A 23,449-nucleotide genomic window follows, 5' to 3' on the forward strand; every position below is an offset into this window, starting at 1 on the left:
CAGTTTCTTATCCCTAGACCTTTCCTTTCTCTCCTGCTCGTTACTTGTAAGCATCTCTTTAGTGACCAGACTGATACGTGCACCACTGCTTATTGTCTATAAAGATAGTCTTGGTAGCTGCATTTTATTTGCCAGTTACTTCTGGTGAAATCCTCTTCTTTTCACGTAAACTCTTGTCCATGCGTGCTTCTTGAGATGCCATTTTTACATAACTCTGTCTTGATTATTTATCTTTATACATCAAACTATATCCTCTGATTACTTTTGTTTCTGAAATATCAAGATTTAGCTCTGACAAAACAGTATTTTTTTCCCTCTGGGATGATAGTGGTCTTTTGGTTTTATTTAGGCATTAAATAAGTTGAGATCTTATTTAATTTTTTTTTTATTTAGGCATGCTTTAACTTTTAAATTTCTAGTTAATTTTTAATACTTTTTCGTTTGGATTTGATAAATTACTGCAACTAAACCCACTATTTGTGGATTTTTTTTTCCTGCTGACCTACTGTGTTATTTTTAAGGTATGCTTAGTGGCTTTTCCATGTGCACAAAACTTTTTGAAATATATTAACATTTAGAAGATTTACTAAAATTAGAGATGCTTGTATGTTTATACCTTAAAATATCTGAGTAGATGTATATTCCCAGAAAAGGCCGCTCTCTGAATCTGGTTTTGCTCAAGTCTTCTTTGAAGTAACTGAGGATTCTCTTAACTGCAAAGGCAAAAGAAAAACTGGCTAAAATATTTTAGCCAAAAATCCCTAAAAATTATTCAGGAAAACTTGCAGCGCTAAGCTTCAAGTACAAATCTTGTTGAAAACTAGTACTTGTTCTATGCTATGTTCTAGTACTTCAGATTCACAAGTGTGAGTTTATGTTCTTTCTTCTTCTTTCTGCAGTTATCCTCAAGAATTCCAGGATAAAGGTAAATCTCATTCCTTTTTTTTTTTTTTTCTTCCCCCTATCGCCCCCCCCCCCCCTCCCCTCCCCCGGTGTGTTTTTGCCCACTGCCGGCCTCTCAGCTGGATGAGGAGGAGGAGGAGAGCTCGCCGGTGCAGCCTCTCCAGGCCGAGGGGGCTGGCTCCCCCTGCTGAGGAAAGCGGGAAAAAGCTTCCCAGTTGCAAAATTCTCGCTACAGGTCCTGTTTCCTTCGTTAAACGCATCTGAGAACGCTTACTGATGAAAAGCTTAGTTTAGAAATATAGTTCAGAATTTAATATAAATGGAGCTTGTTTTGGCTGGCTTAAGTAGCAATAATGTAGCATTGTGAAAGTCCTTGTGATGCAGGGTTAGCTTTTATTTTCAGAGGAAGTGTGTGCAAAGCAGCCTGCTTACGAGATAAAATGTTAATAGCGATAACTTATTTAAGCCTTTTTTCTTAACATTACAAAAGTCTTCAATTCCATAGTGATGTTCCTTTAACCTTTTAATAGGATCATCTAGCAGCAATATGATATTGGCTTTTGATCCACACTGAATGAATGTTTTCATAGTGCGGCGGGAGCTCAGACCTTTACTTGGAGAGGAGACGATTTAGTGTGCGAGTAATGAAAACTGAAGTGTGGGTTATCTATTGTCTTCTAGTGGAGTTAAAACAAAGCTGCAGAGTTCAGTTTAGAAAAGACTGAGCAGTTTGTTGCTACAGTGTTCTGTTCTGTAACTAAACCTGGAAGGGCTCTTATTTCCATGATGCTAATTCTTGAGGTCGTGACCTATAGCCTGTGGATGCTGGTATGAGGGTCACAGTGTGAGGTCAAAAAAGCCTATGCAAAGCTTCACTTTTTGCAGTGGTTGAAGAACTGTCTGTTTCTGGACAGGGAGGTTCAAATGTGTGTGCTACAGCGTGCCTCCTGATAAAGTGAAAATATGTAAGTTGTGTTAGGCAAGTAACATAACAAGGCGCAACAAGTTCATACATTTCTTATCACTCTTTAAGTCAAGTTGTATAGCCATAACAGTTTAACTGAAAGAGAAAATACCACTTGAAACTTTACAAAATCTTGGCAATCTTTGGGAAGTCAAACTATGTGATTCTTTAAAAATTATATTAAAATAATTTACTGTTTTTTTTCTATTGCACCTCAATACCCTTACTGAAGTTAAAATGTAGTTTCCTTCTGCTCCTCACTGTCCAACAGAATTAAGGATGGAAAAGTCAAATTTATTTTCTTAAGAAAATGATGAAGATGAAGTTAGGTGGGATGGTTGTTTCATTGCAAATGCATCTGAGTTTCTGGGGAGCCTGTTTTTGAAGACTTAATAACTTTCTGAGGCTATGACTCTAATAAACGCGTGAGTTGTCTACAAAGAGCAGAGTTTGCATTTATTGGTTTGCTTTTTTTTGAAGGTCAAGAAAATTCTGGTCTCTTTACTTTCTTCATTGGCAATTTGATTCAGAATTTCTTTTCTGATTCAACAAATTATTAATAGAGATGAGATTTCATTATCTCCACTCAAATAGATGATTTAATTGATGTAGTCTGTAATCAACTTGCTCTGATTTCTGTGAAAATTGTATTCAGTCTTATTCTTTGTATTAGAGCGCATTTGTTTCTTAAGAAGGTTATATTGCCTTTTTTTTTTTTTAATTCTCATGATGTATCTCTTTGGTTCAGATGGTAGAACTATGTACAGATGGTGAAGCTTGCAAATGCTGACACTTTAGTTTTCTTTCAGTATTTGTCAATAAAATGAGAGGGCTCTAAAGTTATACCATTGTTTTCTGCAAACAAGAATAAATTTGGAGAAATTCACGTGCATTTACATGCATGAATATGAAAAATTCATGAGAAATGGGAACCTGCACTTACTTGCAAAATATTCGAGGGAATGTGTTTCAGTGGTATGGCTTGTTGGTATAATTTCCAGTGTTCAAAAAGTGTGTGCTAAACTTTAGTTGGCTGTGTCATTCTTACTTTAGGCCTGTACAAATTAGGCATGACTTGTGTAGGTGTAGAACAAAGAACCCACATGGAGGTAAGCAGTCAGATTCTTGGCCAGCTACTAGTGTAACAAAGCAGTGGCAGCAGCTGAGTGAGGTCAACTTTTGTGCCTGTTCATACCTCTGTGCACACCTAGACATTTGAAAAATGGAAAATTTGAGAAAAGATTAAAAACTGAGGCGGCAGTGATCATCAGACATTTTCCTGTTCCTCCTCCATCCAGAAAAAGAAGAAATATCCCAAAATATAAGGTGAAAAAGGAGAATATCTTTTAGGAAAAAAGAAGGGGTGGAAGCAGAAATGTTGGAAACTGCTGAAACAAACTAGGAAGAATAAAAACTACTGTGCATGTTCAAACTTCATATTTGCTCTTCTTTGTTTTGTGGTAGCAGTTGCTCCATTTTTTTAAAAATGCAAATAAAATAATCTTTGTTGTAGCTGAAAGGAAAGGTGAAGAATGATTCATGTTATGTGCCATATTATCATAGTATAGAAGTTATCATATTATATGAATTATCATATGATATCAGCTCTTTTCAAGAATCTTATGAGTTGTGATCTGTCATCCTTCTAGAGGCATCCAGAAGAATATTTTGGAGGCCAAAAGAAGTGGGCTTTCAAAATTCATATATTTCCTGTATAACATAATGAAACTTGACTCTGGTCTCTCAAACAGCAGCTTCTTCAGCTTGTGAGTTGTTCCACAAGTATGCTTTGTGGGCATCAGCTCGTCACTCTGCTCTTTCATCATTGCATGTTCTTGAAGTTCCATTGGCTTTGCGTGTAGTGACTAGTCAGTTTGACCAAGGTATTGTATGTGAGCTCTTGTATGGGCTTTGGCCACTAGCATACAGAATCTTACCTTCCATAAAGATAAGGCAAGGAGGTTTAAAAGAAGAATAAAAAGCATTACAGAGCATGTACACAAGTAGAACCAGGCTCCTTAAAACCAAAATCATCCATGTGTGTGTATCTAACTTTCAGAAAGTGCGTACATACTACTTTGCAACCAGATTGATGAACTTGAAGATTTTCTTGCATCCTCTTAAAAATAAGGCTTCTTATGTTGTCTGTCAGGTCAGTAAATACACTGGCAAAAAATTCTCTTGTGTCTACACAATGGAAAAAATGAAGCTTTTTAGGGGAAGTGGGTACATGTGAAAATATTTAATTCTCATGTGTGATGTGTTACCTGATTTTTAAACTGACTTTTACATTTAAGTGTAATGTTGATTTATGGACAAAGAAAGTGCATGTTGTTCTTATGACAAAAAATGTATAATATTATTAATATCCAAACCACTAATCTTTCCACAATTTTTTACTTTATTGTGTTATTAAGCTTTTATTATTTTTATTTTATTCTTAAAGAACTCAATAGAAATGTCTTTTTCTTTTAGACACTGCTGCTTTTTTTTTCTTTTCATTTGAAGTATTTGACTCTTCATTTAAGCAGTTTAAGCAAAAACAAAAAGCCATAGGCACACTCAAGGTGACCTGTTCTAGGTCTTGGAATTGGGAAGGAACTTGAAAACTGAGATAACTTTCATACAAATTGGATTCATTTTTTATAAGGCTAGTATTCCATTAAGGATATAAAAGTCTGAACTTTGTCAAAGATTCTGAGTTAATACAGTTTTTGGCATTTCTCTGTTTTGAGGTTAATTGAATCAATACCATGGCTGCCAAAATGTTTAGTTAAAAGAACCTTGTTTTCAATTTATGCTAAAAATAGTGCTAAAGTTGGCAGAAGCACTATAAGCCCTAGAAACTGTATTTGTGTTTGAAGCTTGCTTGCCATCTGTTCTTTGCATTTATTTTAGTAAAATATATATTTTTAATCACTTTTCACAAAAGATTTTGGCTCAGTGTTGAAAGTGAGACACCAAAAGGCTAGCCAAATCGAGTCATAATATGGGAATTTGCAGAACAAGTTCCCCATAAAGCACTCGGTTCACCTTCTATCTGATCCGCAGCACACGACTTTGGCACTATTTATGCAGAAAAGTACGATTTGACATTTGCTGAACCACCACTTTTCAGTCTGATAAAAACTGATGAAGGTCCACTTTCACTTTCATTTCACTGTAGTATAACAGAAGATAAACCTGTGTCTCGGGAGCATCAATGTTCTTCTCTATGTAATTATTGAGAGCACCTGTAGGAAACCTTTAAATGACTTGGATGCCTCATTGGCAGAGCAGTGAGTGTCTGCAGTGTGAGACACCTGCTTCCTGGATGTAGTCAAGCTGACGGAGTAGCACTATGTGCAGAGTCTTTGTATTTTCTGTTTTGTATGGAGGGGATACTTCCTTTTTTGTCTCTAAAGTCTGTTTTTCAGGAAGCAGCAGCAGGTAGGATTCTTTTTTTGACTTGAGAAAGGGAGGCAGTAGCTTGTGGTTGTCAGAAGTATGTGGATGTGAGTTGTATATTTTAACACGCTTGAGCTTTCAGTCAGGAGCATAAATATATCGTTAGTATTTAACCATAAATGGGAAAGATATGGCTTAGTCGTTATGCAGTCCTTTGAAGATCATCATGACGTATTTCTGGAGACACCATCAGATACTTCAGAAGTGTGCCAAATATCACTGTCCTGGAAGTCTGGAGTGTTTCATTGTAGGCAAGTCACCGTGTTGTCCCTTTCAGCTACACACAGCTCTTATCTGTGAAGTGTCCATGCCAAGTGCAATTTGAAGCAGCACAAGATACAGCCACCAGCACAGCACAAAATGGTCTTATCCTGATGTGCATCATCAGAACGAGAGGCAACTCAGCAAGTAAAAGTTGTGTTGCTTTTCTTGCTTGAGGCATATTTGCTTACAAACCTAATGCTGTTTCAGTATTGTTTTAAGAAATAGCTGCTAAAGAATTCCTACTTGACCATTACAAAACAACCATTAAAAACCATCATGTTAATATGAGATTCTAGAATACTCTTCAGGAGTGAGTGTGTTGGAGCAGATTGCCACTTTCAGTTTGCTATGCAATCAGAAGAATCCAGTCTTGCAAGATGACTGATAGATTGGGTCAGTAGCATCTTAAAAAAAAATCAGCTGCAGCTATCAAGGGGCTAAAGTATACCTGTGCCAGCTTGAAAACAACCTTGTCTAGTTATTTTTGTGAAAAACTGTGTGGTGAGAACCTTGCATTGATCTGCTCGATGGCTTCATAAAGTCCTTTGTTTGGTGGGCTCTTACTGCAGCAGAGATTGGACAGGAGGAAGTGATTTCAACCTGCTGTGACTTGGGACCTTCTGAAATGGCAAGAAGCATGGTGTTTTGACCTGCATGTCTTTTTATTTTTGTGAGTTGTTTTATTTCTCTTATACTTGAGCAATTTTAATGCATCACTCTGTCTTAGAGTTTTTTAAGAAATAAATTGAAAGTGTTTAGTGATCTGAGGATGTAAGCTAGCAAGTCTCTCTGAGGCGCTGGCTGAAGCATCTTGCTTGTTCTTTTTTAGATTTAGCACCAGAAGCAGTATCTGTAATGCTTAGGGGTTCATTACTATGATAACACTACAGCAGAAGAAAATGAATTCTTGGAGAAAAATAAGCCTGGATTTTTTTTTTTTTAAACTGGATTCTTACAAAGTAATATGGTCCTGTTCATTATATTCAGATTGTACCCACTGAATCTGTTGGAAGCCTTCAGAACAGGGGTCGGGGACTGAAGTGCAGCCCTTGTTTGTTTTATGCTCCGTTCCTAATGTGGTACACTTACCCTTTGCATTATTTCCTAAATCAATAAATAAGCTGTAATGGAAAAGGTAGCATTTAATAAGGAAAGACATTGTATGGGTTTTTTTGCAGATAACATAAAATATTGATTCTGCTATCAAACCTGTAAGAGGTTAGTTTAAATGGCAGAAACTGGAGAATAGGGTCAGTTCATATATGTATTTTTGTTATTGTTGTAACTGTTAGCTATCTACTGTTAATTAAACTTTTTTTCCCAACTTCCAGATAAATCATACGGTAGTCTGGGGAAACAAGAAACTATTAATGAGCATCAACTCCTTAATTATCCTTGTGACTACATAACAGGGACACGTTCATGTCATTTCTTTGTGCAATAACTTTTGCAAAGAAGTATTTTTAAACTGATCATTAATTTTATGACCACAGAAATGAGATGCAAAATTTATGCTGTTGTCATTGGCACAGGTTCAAGGCACTACTGACATTATGTGTGATTGTAATGGAATGGCTGCCAACTAATGAGTCTATAGACATTTCGTTTGAGCATGCTTTGCTTTTAGATGTCTGATTAGGCAGTAATGCTTTCAATTATGCCTGCAAATTGTATTGGATACATTTACCTGATGCCCATTGTTGCTTTGTAGTTCAGTTTTCTATTACACAAATGCAAGTTGAATGCTTTTCTTTAATTTATTGATGCTTTTTGGGTGTATTTTTAGGTACTTGGCACCTGAAGAGAGTAGTGGCTTGTGCTGCTCAACACTGACTCCTCTGACTATTCAAGGAGTAACACATGTAGCTTCAAATGCAATTCTGTCTAGTCTTCCTCAGTAGGTGGAGTATAAACTTCAGTGCAACACCTTGAAGGAGGAGCATGTAAAAGTGGAGAAAGGGCAGAGATTATTGTCAGTGGGAATGCAGGAGACCCCACAGAATCAAGAGGAAGCCCCTCTCTGAATTGCCAGGGGCAATATATATTAATAGCATACTCTCCTAAGATATCTTTTAACCTGGCCAGGATTAGGAAGCAAAACCCCAAGGCTGATACTAGCACACAGTCATTATTTTATGTAAGCACATAAAAACGTTGTGAAATGTTGCCTGTTAAAGCTCCAGAGCACATTGAGTCAGCTCTCCTATTGAAATGCCTGCAGTTCTTCTGTACAAATTAGATGATTTAAAGATTGCATTTCAGTGTATAATATAAATTTACAAATACATTTATTTAAAATAAAAAATGGAAGATTTTTAGTTTAATCTAGTCCTGCAGGCCTACAGGTTGCTTATACCTCTAGTGTCTTGTGACCTGTTCTCCACATTTTTCACATGAAAATGTGTGGGTACCTAAATGTAGTATTGTATGACATGGGATTGCCTTTATTTAGGATTCTAGAGAATGCTTTGAAGACTGTAAACTCTCTAAAAGCACTGAGTGTGTAATTTCTTTCTTCATAATGCCTCAACAGTTTTTTGGGATTGTTTTGTTTTAAGAGCATTTTGAACTTGGATATTGTAGACTTAGAACAGATACTTGTTTTATTATAAATGTACATTCAGTGTGCCCATGGCTTTTGTTGTTTCAAATACAGTATATACCTGGGATAGGTACATAGTGTGCTCTAAATATGTATGTATTAAAAAGTGCCTTGTTTCTGTATCATCTGGCTTTTATATGAATGCAAAGCACAAAGGTTTACTGAATTTGAAATCCTAAGCATAATTAGAAAATAGTAGTGTTGTGACTTGATGGAAGAGCAAGGTAACAGTGCAACTATGCAAACTTACATAAGAAATCACAACTTCTGTGAAAGAGGTTATCTATCGCTGAGTGGTGCAAAATTCTCTGGAGATGTTCTTTCTACGTATGTACTTGCCTATTTGTCATCCACAAGTGCTATTTGTTTAGATATACTTAGGTTTACTCTTACTATTCAGCCCATGAATTTTGAGTACTGGAGTGTGGTGTTTGTGGAAATGTTTTCCTCTAAAAATACAGCCTAATATTTTAAATTTATGCTGGCACCTTCATGAAGGTTAAATGATAGTACGTTTATGCATAGCTGATAAAAGGATATTTTTGACCGAGAACCAGGGCTTGTATGTGTGTATATATATAGTGTGTATATATATGTATATACGTACATACATATATTCTATGTATTCTAGTGCTAGTAAAAGTTTAGGACAGGAAAAGAGTGGAACAACTTTTGATACTGTATAGGTTGTGAATATCATGTCTGCTTTTTTTTTGTATGGAGTCTCATCTAACAAAGATTAGACAGATGTATAGACAGAGAGAGGCAACTGGTCTTTGGTGTGTAAGTGTGAAAGATTATCATGGTAGTTGTAAACATGGCATAATATTTGCTGTTCATGTGCTTTCTGCTCTCTGATTTTCTGTTTGGAGGAAGAGGTGAATCCTGGAGAGGGGTAATTTACTTTTGATTGGTTTGACAGGTGTGATGAAATGCAAATATTTTGATCAGATTAACACGATGGCTGGAGTGCTACTGGAAGATGGATGTGTCAAAAATAGATTGGAGTCAGGTTCAGATTCAAAGCAGTTGTTATACGGCATGGGAGCTTGAAAGAAAGCTTTCTCAAGAAAAGCATACGAAATTAATGAAGGGAAAACCAATTTGGTATTCAACAGTCTTGGGATGTAAAGGAATTCCAGCAAAGCAAAAATCAGGCTTTGTTGTCTTATCTGCACAGAAAACTTGCTGTTCAACTAAGGTGCTTTTTAGGCATGGACTCTGAATTTTCCATGATTTTCCATTATTAAATGGGAAGCAAAGGAGTAAAACTCTCAGACATGGCAAGGCAGTCCTACTGATGAATGCAATTCATATGTCCATGAAGAAGAATATTTTCACTATGCATGGAGTTTATTTTGGATTCTGAGAAATTAGTTAACCGATGCAAAGCTCCAAAAGGGAACGCATAAATAGAGAAGTATGTCTGGAGGTCTCTGGAAAGCTTTCTGCATATGAATATACCAAAAGGCAACGCTTGAGCAATTTAGTTTTTATAAGCTTTTTAAGAAAATTGAGGGTCATTTGATCAATTGGAGCATCAGGTTTATGACTTTGGTTTGGTAATTTTTATCATGTTATTGGATTTTCCTCCTTCACCAAGACTTGATTTTTATTTTTAAAGGAACGATGTAATTGATGTTGTTTTTCCGCCTCTTCTTTGCCTAGATGGTATTAAAAAAAAAAATCTGAGAAAATATACTGAGTTTTGGGAGGGAGAACTTAAATTTTTGTCTAATTAAATTAAAGCCTTTACTAATATTAATTTCACTTTACTTTTCCCAGACCTTCACACTTAATGCACTCTGTTCAGTGTAGCGCATAGGTTGGCTAATAATGTAGATTTTGTGTATATTGTAGTAGGGCTTTCAGTTGCATAAGAAATTCATCATGCTGCATTAAGCCACAAGTTCAGACTGGATGCTGTCAGAAGGCGACTCAATTTTTAGTTTCATAGGAGGAATACACATACACCATTTGCAAAGTAGTGCCTAGTTATGGTGAAGAAAAGTGAAAGTGGGCAGAGGATAACAAACTGCCAAGAGGAGTTTGGCAGTTGCTTGAAGGGAAGTGGCTGCAGCTCCTTCCTGCACTCGACAGGCAGAACTTTGGAGCTTGGCACTGCCCGTTTCCCCTGCCAGTGTTTTCCCTTGCCCACCTCTTTCCTGTGGTGTGTGGCTTTCCCCCCCCCACGCCCCTCCACGGGTGAGAAGCTGTCAGCTGTGCAGCGCTGAGAGTGAGTTCATTACATGACAGCATTTAGGGAAACCACTCCAGCACCATGCATGCGGCTGGTTGGAAAGTAGCCCTAGAACAGCAGCGCTCTCAGCTGCGCTTGAACGTACAAGGTGCGTGTTACGAGAGTCCATGAGAAATGGGATTTTTTTGGTTGGAGATAGGAATTTCTATCCTCCTTACTAATGAAAATATTTGTCTTTGGATTCTGTTTGTGTTTGTGTGATAGGCTATTTTAACTACCAATGTATTTTTAACTTTTACAGAATTGGAAGATGAGGAAGAGTCTGAGGGCTCTTTTCCTTCGCCTCCTGATAGTGTCTCAATAGCATCTGACCGATATGATAAAGAGGATGAAGCACCCTCTGATGGTATGTGACACTGTTTACCTTAGAAAGTACTAGATTTGCCAGTTTGCTACAAACTCGTGTAATTGGATCCTGGTGATGTGAATGTTAGTGTTGGGAATCAGATAAACAGATAAGCATCACAGCTGGACAGCTTTCTTACCTTTACAAGAACCTTTAAAGGAACTGAAGAGCTCTCTCTAGTGGTCCTAGAGCATAGTGAAGCTGTCTCAAATTTACATGTTTTTTTAAACTCATGTTTTTTCATAACAAAGCATCTTCTGTAGATGCATATGTTTTTAAAGATAGATCAGTGGCTAAAACAGTGTGAATATTTGTAGTAACAAATTGTTTGTTAATTCCACATTATCAGATTCTTGCTTAATTTTATTGTGCTACTTAATGGCTTACTGTATTATTTATCTAATAAATAATGAAACAGTTTACATGATTGATATTTTTCTGCAAATTCCATGCAGAATAGGTTCATAAAATATTAAATTAATTATTCCTACAATGTTTCCTTCCATTAAGACAGTCTTTTGTAGAATGTTTTCATTATATAAATTTTAAATTTGAGTTTGCATTTAAAAAAATACCGAGGCTCCATAGCTGTTTTCCATGTTGTTTTATTTTGTATTCATTAAATTTAATGCTAAATGCAACTGTTCCGAAGACATGAACAATTGAATATTTCAACAGTTAACAAGCTTGCTTTAGCATAGTGTCCATATTTTTGAGGTTCGTTTATTGTATACATAATATAAATACCTTCTATGGATAATATATGGCAATAAATTAAGTATATGTACAAATAAATTAACGATGTATATTAATTTGTGGCACTAGAAGTTAGATAGACTTACTAGTGAATGATGTTTTCTGACATGATATGATGATCAAACTGTGCAGCTCCATCTCGAAATACAATTGCTGAATGAAAATATGCTTCCCGCAACATAGCACTCCACATTTTATGTTATCCAGATTATTCCCTTTGGAAACATAAATTGCTTTTATGAGGTATAAAATTATGTCTATTGCAGAACAGGGATAAGTCAAGTACATGCATAAGTGATAAACCTTCTAACCACTGATTCAGAATAATGCAATCTTTTTTTATATCCAGAACTCTGTAAAATGTGTAACAATAATAATCCCTTTTTAAAAAAAATTATATTGTGCTTGTTGCATTTTGGCAATGTGACCTTCTAGTAAAAAAATAAAAACAAGCCTTTTTGCTTTCTGGTTGAAATGTAATTATCAGTCAAATTGAATATGGCTTTTAGAAAACCCAAGTTAATTTTCCCAACTATAGATGAATGCAACTTTCCATGTATCTATTTTTGCTTACAAACATAATCTTAACATTATTTCTAATTGTAACTTAATAACATGGTACTGATTGCATAAAGGGTATGTGACAGAATTGTATGACTATTTAATAGGAGATATGATTATAGATTTGTTTCAAAACAGTTAAGAAAAAAGTGATAGTGTTCATGAACCTAAATAATGAATGGCTGAAAAATGCTGATGCAAGATTATATGAAATACCCTATGAATTTGTATAGCTGGGTGATTAATTTTTAGCCTATTTTGGAACTTATGAGAGTAGGCATAATATCTGCCCAACAATATCTTGGCTAATTTCTTCCGGTTTAAGTAGAAATATAGCAGGTGTGATTCTATTATATTTAAGTTGATTTTACCTCACTGGTCTTTCTACATTTTATGATAAATCCTCTGTAATTATCTAGTGGGAATGCAGCATGAGGAAAAGTTGAGAAAAGGTGGTAGATTTTGATCTACAAATACTTTTCACTTCATGGAGAAGTGTTTCTGTTTTCCTCTTTCAATGTCCAGTGTGTCATTCTAAGACCATTTTGATTTTAACATATATAGATCATCATTCAGGTCTAGCCACCTAGACTATATGTGAAAACGTATGTTGGGAGAATCTTACAAGAGGTGGATTGATCCTCAGAGGTGCCATTTTTTTCAGTTCTCATAGGCATGAATGGGTTTGTTGAAGCTTAATACCGTATTTTTGGTTTTTAGCAGTCTGTTAATGTCCAATATTTAAATCCTACTAAAGAAGCTGGATCCATAACATAGATGTTTGATCTTACATGCTTACCAGTTTAGTTCAGTAGGGCTCTGTGCAGGTGTAAAACCTCATTTGTGTAGGATCATGGCTCTTGACATTAACAGAGGGGCCTACCTGTAGGTAACCAAATTGAGGTGTTTTTAATTTATATATTTGAGTCTATTCATATTTTTATGTAAAACTTTTATATACATTCTCTGCTAAAACCCCCCCACAAAACAGACATTTACCTTTATATACTTGAGTTAGACTGCAAGGTTTGTATGACTTCCGAAAGTGTGACTATTTGACTTTGCAGTGTTACTGTCAAAATATAATTTGTGAAGACACCCGCTTGGTAACAGATAAAGAATTGGTGTATTACGTGTACATTACAGTCACTGTAAAATCCTGGAGTTTTTCTGTGACCTTTGTCTAATGGTGTATTAATTACAAGAGAGATAATCCATTTAACAATAAGTATGGGATAACTAAATTAGTGCAGGTCACCTAAAGGCCTTTTGTCAAATCTGATTGTTATGTTGTCCTTTTGACTTTTACCTTATGGTAGGCACTAACAAAGTATCTAAACTTTGATGGATTATAAACTCTAAACATGATATGTATTTTTCATAATGCTAATGTAATTTTCTAGGTACTGAAAAGGTCAAACCCCCACGTCTCCGTGTGCATTCTAAGTCTGTCTTTCCTTTTAATATTTCTTCTTCTCTGTTCCTCTGGTTCAAAAGTTCACTCAGTTCCCAAATGGCCACCTAATTTTCCAGTTATTCCCTCAAGCCATATGTGTTTTGGTTTCTTTATGGTTTATTAGGTACTGTAGGAAAGTAGCATAAGTTATATCTTCTAATGAAATTCAAGCACACTTCAGTGATGCTTTGACTTGATTGCTGGCAGCAATTAAATCACAACGAAGGAGAATGATGCATAGGCTTACATGTCCAGACACCCTACAGAAATTGGAAGAGGGATAAAGCACAACAAAACCCCCAAATAAAATAACAAACCCCAAAACAAGACAGACAAAACAAAACAGCACTGCCAGGCACTCTGTTCTTAACTTGATTTTTTTTTTTATTGCCTAACAGCCTGATTGATAGCAAAATCATAACTTGCTGTATGCTAACAGGCAGAGTTCACTTGTAGGTTATTGTGAGCTGATAAAGGGTTAGATGGAGTTTTGATTTTCGCATTGGTCCTTGGTGCACCAGATTAATGGAATTTCAATGAGAGACTGGAGTAGTCACAGCTTTGTCAGAAAAACAGATGGAGATTCTATAGCCATGTCTGCTCATTAATACCAGTTGCCTGAAAGGTGTACTACTTCTCTATACAAAAGACTCAACATAATTGATTTTTGAGCGGGGTATTTTTTCACTTATTGATGACTAGGTTTCTTGCAACTTAAATGACAGGTTTTTGTATAGTACATTGTATAACAATGTTATGGCTTGTAAATTCTTACTCCCCTTCCATCTGTATTTTGAAGAATGTATGTAGTGGAAAATATATATGTCTTGATCCATTAGAAACCAAAGCATACCAAAATACTTAAAAATTGCAATAGTAAGACCTTCTTTAAAGTTGGTAACAAACTTATTTTTGGTTGAGGCATTTATGGGGAAAAAAGTTACTGTTTTTTATTTCATTTTCAGGTTTCTTAGGATGGTATTAAATCTAGGTTCAATGCCATGCGGAAACTTTCCTATTTAACAGTATAATCTTCTTTTATGATCTCAAGGGATTTTTTTAATAGTAACATTTTTTGGTTTATGGTGTAGTACCTTGATTCCATAGTAGGAAATGCCATTAATATTAAAAGAACAAACTTTCTGAATTTGTAAGTACTGCGGGTGAACTGACTACTTCTGAAGAAGATATGTCTGTTTAGCTCTGCAGGGAGTATGTGATTGGGTAATCACTAGATCTAAAAAGATCACAGTGAATTCTGTGATAAAATAATATAGATCATCATAATTTCTGTGGAAGGTCTAGAAATGTTGCCTTGAGCATGTAAGGATGAAAGTAGTACTAAAAATGTGTCTGGGGACTTGTATGCTCTTCAAATTATCGTATTTGGCTATAGCTTATGAATAAAATATGCTTTTTAGTAGAAAATTGTTAAATAGGGTGAGAATCTCATGCTAAAAATTGCCCATAATTGAAGTGGAGGAAGGTAGGGCCTAAGCAAACGAAATAGGACATTTGGAGAACTTTGAGGAATCAGAGTTAATGAAGAGGTTGTGCTTTAACTGTTTGTCATTAGAGTGCGGTCTTGAAAATGAGCAGAATTTGTTGCTCCCCAAAACGTGCTTTTCTTGGTGTAATTTTTGGATGAAACAACAGGTTTTAGCACTTCGTTTGCATGCAGCTCCTCTGGAAGAGTTCTATACAAGTCTTTGCAGGCTTGAGTCAACTATTTTACATGATCTATAGTATTTCCTTTGCATGAACATCACATTTTGTGTTTTGATTGATCAAGTGAGAATGAAAAATTGTGTGACTAAGTTTTGCATGCTGCTGCTTTTGACATTTTAGGTCTCAAATAGAAGTACTGATTAACTTTCTTCTTGTTTCCTTTTTTCCCTATTTGGTAGGCATAAAGGTTTGAATACTGTCACTGAAGAAGGGTAGAGTTCAGTGTAAGACCTTATCTTTATGTACAATGTATATACAAGTATTTTCCCACTTTCAACTACATTCCTACTGAGTTTATTCTTGAGGCACTATATTAAAGCAAAACCTGCGTTCCATCACGGAGCCAGTTAAGCAGTATTAGCAGCTTAGTCAACAAAGGTTGGAGGATGGAAAATGCAGCTAGGATTTTTCTGTCCTCTTGCCTCTCCTTTTGCCCTTCCTATCCCCCCTGTCTTGTATTGATTTGCCACTATTTTAGAATCATAATCATGTACATGGAGAGGATGTTTGGTTGTCTTGGGGATGACAGCATTGGAAGTTTACCTGACTTATTCTAGGAGATTAGTTATTTGCTTTGTAGTACTGGAGAGAGTTTCAAACCAAGTGCATGACAACCATTCGAAGAAGTGCGAAACTTCTTTATTTGTCTTGTTTTTCTCATAGATAGATCTCTTCGAAGGCAGAAAACCATGTATTTTCTTATTCCTTCTATCTCTCTAAATACTCAAGCTTGATTAAAGAAGATCATGGTGAGGGAAGGTAAGATCTAGGTTTGCTGGGACACTTGATCTTTGGTGAGAAAAGGTGACTTTTACTTTATGCTTTTATTAGGAGTTGGCAAGAGGGCAATAGCATCAGTGCCATGGGAAATGGGTAAACACTGGACTTTAGCATCCTCTCAAAACAAAGCTGGCATGCCAGTTACTGTCAGAATTGTGACTGGGAAATAACTGTAATTTATTATTTTGATATATGTAGGTAATTCTATGTTTTCGTCAATGGTTTATTAGACTCTTGCTGTGTCAGAACAGATGTTTTATGGCAGAGGAAATACTATGTATTGCAGAGTAGTATGATTCTACATTTCTGGGACATTTCTGGCTGAAAAGGTAATATGACTGATCAGAAATGTTACTTTCAGAATTCGAAGAAATCTTAATTAGCAACTCAATCTCAAGCAAGAAGACTGAAGTCTAGAATTTCCAGTGCGGTATGCTGAGGCTGTCAGGAAGGATGCATTACTAGGGAAATAGGCTGAGACGCTTATGGACGGTTTAGGTGTCACCCAGAATACAATCTTTTATAGGCTGATGGAACTAAATGAGAAGTAAAACATACTAAAGAAGAACTTAAAATATGAAGGGTATTTTAAAAATTCAGTTTATGAGGATATTGGTGCCTGTGGGACCATATGTACATAAATTCCCACATCCAAATCTGTTTTTCTAACAAATGAGAAGAGGGTGCTAAGTTTGTTGAAATTTGTCAAAAGCTGTAAAGAGGATCAACTCCTTGTTGGATAGGAGGGACCTTAAGAGTACAGTCAATGTATCGCCCTTAGCCTGCCTGAGATGTTTCTTGGCACACACCTGTCTCATCTTTCCTAAAAAATCTCTAATGGTGCAACTTCAGTCTCCTTCAGGCAGCTTGTCCCAGTGCTGCACAGTACTTGCTAGTAGAGGATACATACCCTTAACTCTTTTTTAGCAGCCTGTCAACATTTGACTCCCTTTTGTCCATAAAGGACATGACAATGGTTTATTTCCTTTTTTCCCTTTTGTCATGAATATATTTGAAGATTGAGAAGTGTTTTTGTAACTTTCCACATGTAACTGCTATTGAAATCTTATGAGAAGAACAAGCAACTGAATTGCTTGCTTGTTTGTTTGTAGCATCCATAGCAGTGAATATAGCAGCAATGACTTATTTTGGAGAAGCAAGTTTTGTTGTTGTTGTTGTTTTTTTAAAAAAAATGCACATGTGAAATATGCAAAGCTAATCTAATTAGTTTTGATTTAAACCGTTTACACAGAACAGAAGGGATTAATTTCTGATAGGAAGCAGAAGTTTTAAGTGAAATTTTGGCTCTATTAAAGTCAACAGTAAAGTTAAAAATGGCATCATTTAGGTTAACAGTGTGTACAAATTGATGATACTAAAACGTTTGAACTTCTAATTATCATGATGAAAAACTTCCTATTAAACAATAAACCCCTGTGTTCTTTTAACATTTACCTTTCTCCCATGGGAGAGATGACATGGTTTGTTGCTCATTTTATTTCATCTATGTTGCTTCAATGACTGAGCAATAACAAAACAGCCATGTATGCTCCACCACTATGCAGGACAATATCCACAATAAAAAACAAATAATGATCTGCTTAACCCATTTCTTTTTCATATTAGATCATAATTTTATTCAAGATATCTAACAATATTATGATAAAAAAAACCCCAAACCCAGAAAGCTGAAGTGCAATAGATTTTTCTATTTACTTCATATTGTTTGTTGGCCCAATGTCTTTCTAGATCAGTTCTTACACATCACAAATACCTGAAATAAAAAGGAAGAGGGAAAGTCTTCCTTCAGCCTCTTTGATATGTGATAAGCTTTTCAAGTGTGCTTTAGAGGCAGTTAATTATGGATTTAGGACCTTACTAATGCTTTCTCTCAGCTGAATGAATTTCTACCTTCTGATTTCCCTGTAATTCCTCTTTCTTCCTGCCAAGCAGTGGTGGCAAGTCAGCTTCCATTCTGCTCCTTACTCCTTCCCTCCCAGAAACAGCTGGATGCATCAGTCATAGATGGTAGCACTACTTCACGCTACTTCAGTGGCACCTTGAGGTGGGTACCCTTCTAGTACCTTTCCAGAGGTGAGCGAGTCCAACCGATTGTTGCTGCTCAGTGTTCAAGGCAAGAGGTATTTTTTCCTTCCTAATATCTACCAAGTATGACAGGAAAATGGGTCTGCCTTCAGCATATACTATGCAGTAGTCTCAAACATCTCAGGGGAGAACAAACTCTACAAAAATGTAATGGTTTGTTTTAGGCTAGATCAGAAATATGTAAAACAGTGCTCTGTGTGGTACTTCATATTTTCCATGTCAAGGATGAGGTCTTAGAGTGCCTGGATATAGGAACCAACTGAAAAAAAAAAAAAAAAAAACAACCCCACAACCTTGTAATAAAAGTAGGAATTAAAATTAAGTTTGGTGTAGGCTTTTCTTTCTCTGAATTGTCAGTTAGGAATTTTTGCCCATATTTAATTTCTTACACACTTCAGTGCATGCATCAACATTAATGAACAGAAAAATATTTTTCCCATGTTCCTGTTTTCATGTTTTCACTGATTAGCATTTTCTGCAGAGGTGCAAAGTGTATCTGTAGATCTTAAGCAAGTACAAAAAGGGCCTGTTTTCTGTCAGGCATCATGCAATTCGTGCATTAATTTAGTGGATTTGGGCTTGTTTCCTTTTAAATAAAAGGAGGCTTGCAGTGGATTATAGTACTTCTGAATTTTGAGATTAAATTTGAATGGAAAAGTAAAAACTATGTCATGAAAAGGTTTATTGAAGTATTTTGCAAAGGCAAAAAAACATTGTAGATTAAATCTTTATGATATCCACTATATGGGCAAATTCATTCTTGACCTTCTCAGGTATTGTTCACTGCTTAAAAATTTGCAGCAGGAACCATACTTCCTTTGGACATGTGTCACTAGATGATATTAGTTTCGTTGATAATTTCCTCAGGAATTCTTCACAGATGTTTATGTGGATTACTTACAAGGGTAGGACTTAAGAGTAGACTAAAAATGCTGAATGCCATCTTTTCTCCAAACTAAAATTATTACTCCAGTTTCTTAACTAATATTAGTCAGAGCCTATTCACTGCTAGCTATCACAATAGTGAAAGGTAGTATTCCCTGAGGATCTTAGCTCTGTTTTTGCTACTGCTGGTAGTCAGAAAGAGTTTTGGTCCCATTTTGGGCAAGGAATTATGGATGATCCTGTATTACAAAATGGAGGAAAACCTCTTCTGGTCTAAACAAGATTTTCCTGGCCATCTTCTGAATATTTACTCTGTCTATTTGAACACACATTCCTTAATGGAAAGTACATCACAGTCTGATAATAACTTTCCAGAGATCTCCTAGTCTTTATATAAACCATCTTTTTGTTTGTTCCTCAGCAGATAATTTTTTGTATTTCTGTATATGGATGATGTATAAATACTCACACTGCATATTCAAAGATGCCATTGGTTTATGTGCTTCACATATTGGCACGTGTGCATCACTGCTTTGCATTGAAGAGATAAGGGGAAAGGATGAGAGTCGAAAGAATGTGAATGGGGGCAGAACGATGTTTGGATTGTGTACACGGCTGTGCTATAAGACGAAAATGGGATGGAGACAAGTGAAGTGAAGGTGGTTCAAGTCTCTTTGGTAGGTAACAGGTGAATTGTTCTTTCACAAGCATGGATACAGGGAATGGGCCCTACTATTACAGTTGCCTGGAAAAAAGGGTAATGGAAGTGTTGTCATTGAGTTCCAATTGAAAACATGCAAGGCTATTTTTTTTAGGTGGGGAGTCTAACATGTTCTTATAATTCTGTCTATTTTGTGTTTTAGTAATTTGAATATGTATGCATATGAGGGTGGTGGTGGAAAAGTTGTGTTTTTGATTTCTAGAACGCCTTTCCTTATATAAAAGTAGAAGTGGACTAATTTTTCTCCCTTTCACAGCTTCTTCAGAAGCTAGCTTTAATACTGTATTTTAACAGAAAAATAATTAGTGAGACTACCACAAACTTTTTTGATCAAAGCTTTTTGGAATAGTTTAGCAAAACGATTATTCTGTAATTGTGTAAAATAACTGACATTAAGAGTTGAAAATACACAAAAGAATGTGCTCATAACATTGACAAGTGCAGAGATTTTTTTCTTCTGTAGTCTTTATAGATAACGTGTGGAATTTTAGGTTCAAAGTAAAACCTGCAAAATAAAAACTTTGTTTTTACTTGTTCATCCCAACACATCTGCAAATTTCATTTGGAAATATGATCTATGTGATGCAATTGATAGTGGTGCCTTTAAGTTCATATTGCTTTTTAATATATGGCATACCTTTTTTTTTTTTCTCAGATCACTGGAATATTCCAGTGCTGTCATTCGTTTGAGTGATATTTAGAATGTGGTATAAAAATAATGTGAAAATGCCGTAGTGAGCTGGTGATAATTGATTTACTCCATCACACTGAAATACCTCTTGTTTTCCTCTTCCTCTTCCCTTGGGCAATAATCATGGGATCAAGCTGCCAGTCTGTAGATATAATTTTTCCAGCAGTGCCATCTGGCTTCTTGGCACTGGAAGTTGTATTGGCTTCTTTGCCGTTTCCACTGATTTTTGTCAAATGTTAGTCTGTTGATGAGATGTCTTTTGCTAGTGGGTGCTGATTTCAGTTCCCCCTCCAAGTGAATATTGCTTTTTATTAGTGTTGAAAGGGACTGCTTATATTGTGTGCAGGGTGGTGGGTGGGGTTTTTTTTTTTTTGATGGGATTTAGGACTTAATATGGGACCTCTCTGAGGAAAAAATTAGGATTTATGTGTCAATTGGCTTGCTCCACCTATTTTTAAAATAAAGTTTCCCAGGATTTTTGTACTTTTTTTAATAGCACTAGCATCATGTCCTCTCACAGATTTTTATAGAACTTCAGTGATAATGTAGAATTGCCCCCTTTTTATTTTTGGGAACTTTAACTTTTTAAAGAAATTATGGATAAAAAAATAAGAATTTGTAGGGTCTTTGTAACATATGTAACAAGCTTTATTTTTTGGAATAACCAACTGAGCTATCTTTTTTATCACTGAACTACAGTTTTATTTTTGCTGTCAACTTTTCTTAAAAAAAAAAAAAAAATTCTAGAAATGGTGGCTCAGTAGAACAAACACATCTGAGTTGCTTTATCCTATTCAGGCCTTAGATACATTTCACTGCCATACAAGATGTAATGATGGTATTGATAAAGAGTTAGAAGGGAGTGCTCCGTAAATAGTATTTTAAGAGGGATGGGAGGCAGGAGGAGAATCCTCTTGATCTAAACTCTCTTTGTAATTATTATTCTTTTTTTTTATTTTAAATTTTGATTTCCTCTGCTGGTCAGAAACACTCATTTAGGGAAGAAAATACAACAACAAAACAACAGCCTGAGGAGCTGAGGATCCCAACAAAATATGAAGAACAGAGTTTCAGATAACACGTTTTTATTCTGCTTACAAAAAAAGAAATGCTTTGACTATTTTGGGTGAATAAAAAAAAAAAATCCCAAAGCCCTTTCTGTTATTATGTCAGTGCACTCCTATTAATCAGGACAAGGCTAACTAATTTAAATCCTTTATATATTTTTTAAATTTTTATTTTAACCACCTTTTTCAAGTGTTATGTCTCAGATGGATGAATTATACTCATCCCTGGGTGTAAAGCTAAATTTTCTTTGTGTTGAAACTATTTTCTTATAGTTGTTCAAGGTAACCTTGTGAACTCTCAAACACAAACAATTGTCTTTAGTTGGTCTATTGGAATATTTTTATATTATTATCCCTAAAAGTAGAAAATAATAAGCACTATTTATTTATTTATCATAGTAGTGTAATGCCTTTGTTAATAAAATACTATTAAACTTGTATTTAAATTGATATTATTGTGCTTTCCCAGCACTGGAGAATTAGTCCAGGACTGGAAATGATAGGACTAAAAATCTTATATGGGCAAGGAGGACCTCGATGGGGTTTTTGTAGCACTTGGTTTGAATAAATTTTCAGGGATCTCTTGGTGTCTCTTTTAAAGATGACGACGACAGGGTGTCTGAATGTGGGTCTTCTTATCAGTAACTTGACTGGTACAAAGTGGGTATTTTTAACATACGAGCTCAGTTGAAAGAATCTCTAGAAACGGCTATAATATCAAAGTATGGCAGGCATAGCTAAATATGCATGATCTATTGTAATAGTCAAAGTGTAAGTCTTTAGGTTTGCAGAATGTATTCTCTCACGAAAGATTTTAAGGGCGTAGGTATATCGTGATTTTCTAAAATGGCATCAAATCGTCTTTTTGTTTGTAACTAAATGTGAAGATAAAATGTTGCCGCTAATCAATTGTCTGGGATGCCACCTCATTAAGATTTACTCGATCATCAAAAATGCCCAGAATTGTTTGTTGGCTATATCCTAACTCAAATATATAAAGAAGATACTACAGCATTTTTCTTTAGAATCGCAAGGAGTTCAGTGACCTTTTGTGGCAAATTATGTAGAAAGAAAATATTTATATTCATTTAAAATAACCTCCATGAAGAAATAGTCTCATTACCCTGTTTGATCAATTCCTTGCAGCCTGAGCTGTAGCATGCTGCTATTGCCATTGGTTGATGGAATACACTGAGAAGTGGCTAATGGTGATGGTGCTCATCAGGACAGGGTTCAGCCAGCGGTCAGCAACAAATAATTCAAGACTGTTTCTAAGTTTGTGGCTGGTGGAATTTGCTTCTTGCCCCAAGCCAGCAGCATTGCTGAGCTGGGCTATTTGATTAGAAGAGAAGCATATTTGCTTCTTAGCAACTGCACATTTGCACAACACACAGACCTATACTGCCTCCAAAGGTTTGCCTTTTGTGATGGTGGAATAATACTTTTCTGTTGATTGACAGACAAAAGAGATCTTTGCAATGCAGAAGAGTTTACAACCAATTTTTTTCTTTGTCTTTTGTAAACTTATTGGAGGTGCTTCTTAATTTAGCATTGCCTGATGCAAATTGGTATATGCGGCAAGAATGGCCATGATTTGAACTCCTACATCTAAGCTATTACTGCTATGCGTATTTAAAGGACAGATGCACACTTACGCTTAATCATTGGTGTGTGCAGCTTTTCCCCAGCAGGTCTACTTAATGGAAATTGTTTTCTACTGTATTTTGAAATACATTTTAATACATATATTGCTATCTCCCATGCAAGAGTGATATTACTTTTATAGAAGATAATGATAAAGTGAAAGCTGTTCTATTTTTAGTGCTTCTGTTAATATATTAACAGAAGTGCAGCAATGATCGCAATTATAATAGTGCATGTGTAATTTTGGATGTAACATTTCCCACAGGAA

The 23,449-nt window shown here is 35.7% G+C and overlaps 1 protein-coding gene across 1 annotated transcript in view; it reads left to right on the forward strand.

Moving 5' to 3' along the window:
* The window catches only part of SKAP2 (src kinase associated phosphoprotein 2), a 122,793-nt gene that overhangs the window by 12,519 nt on the left and 86,825 nt on the right, over positions 1–23,449 (forward strand). Inside the window, exons 3-4 of the mRNA XM_054815586.1 lie at positions 900–925; positions 10,682–10,786. Coding sequence (XP_054671561.1) covers positions 900–925; positions 10,682–10,786 — 131 coding nt within the window. The remainder of the gene's footprint in view (positions 1–899; positions 926–10,681; positions 10,787–23,449) is intronic.

This window comes from Grus americana, chromosome 2 (assembly GCF_028858705.1).
Source record: "Grus americana isolate bGruAme1 chromosome 2, bGruAme1.mat, whole genome shotgun sequence".
NCBI lineage: Eukaryota > Metazoa > Chordata > Aves > Gruiformes > Gruidae > Grus > Grus americana.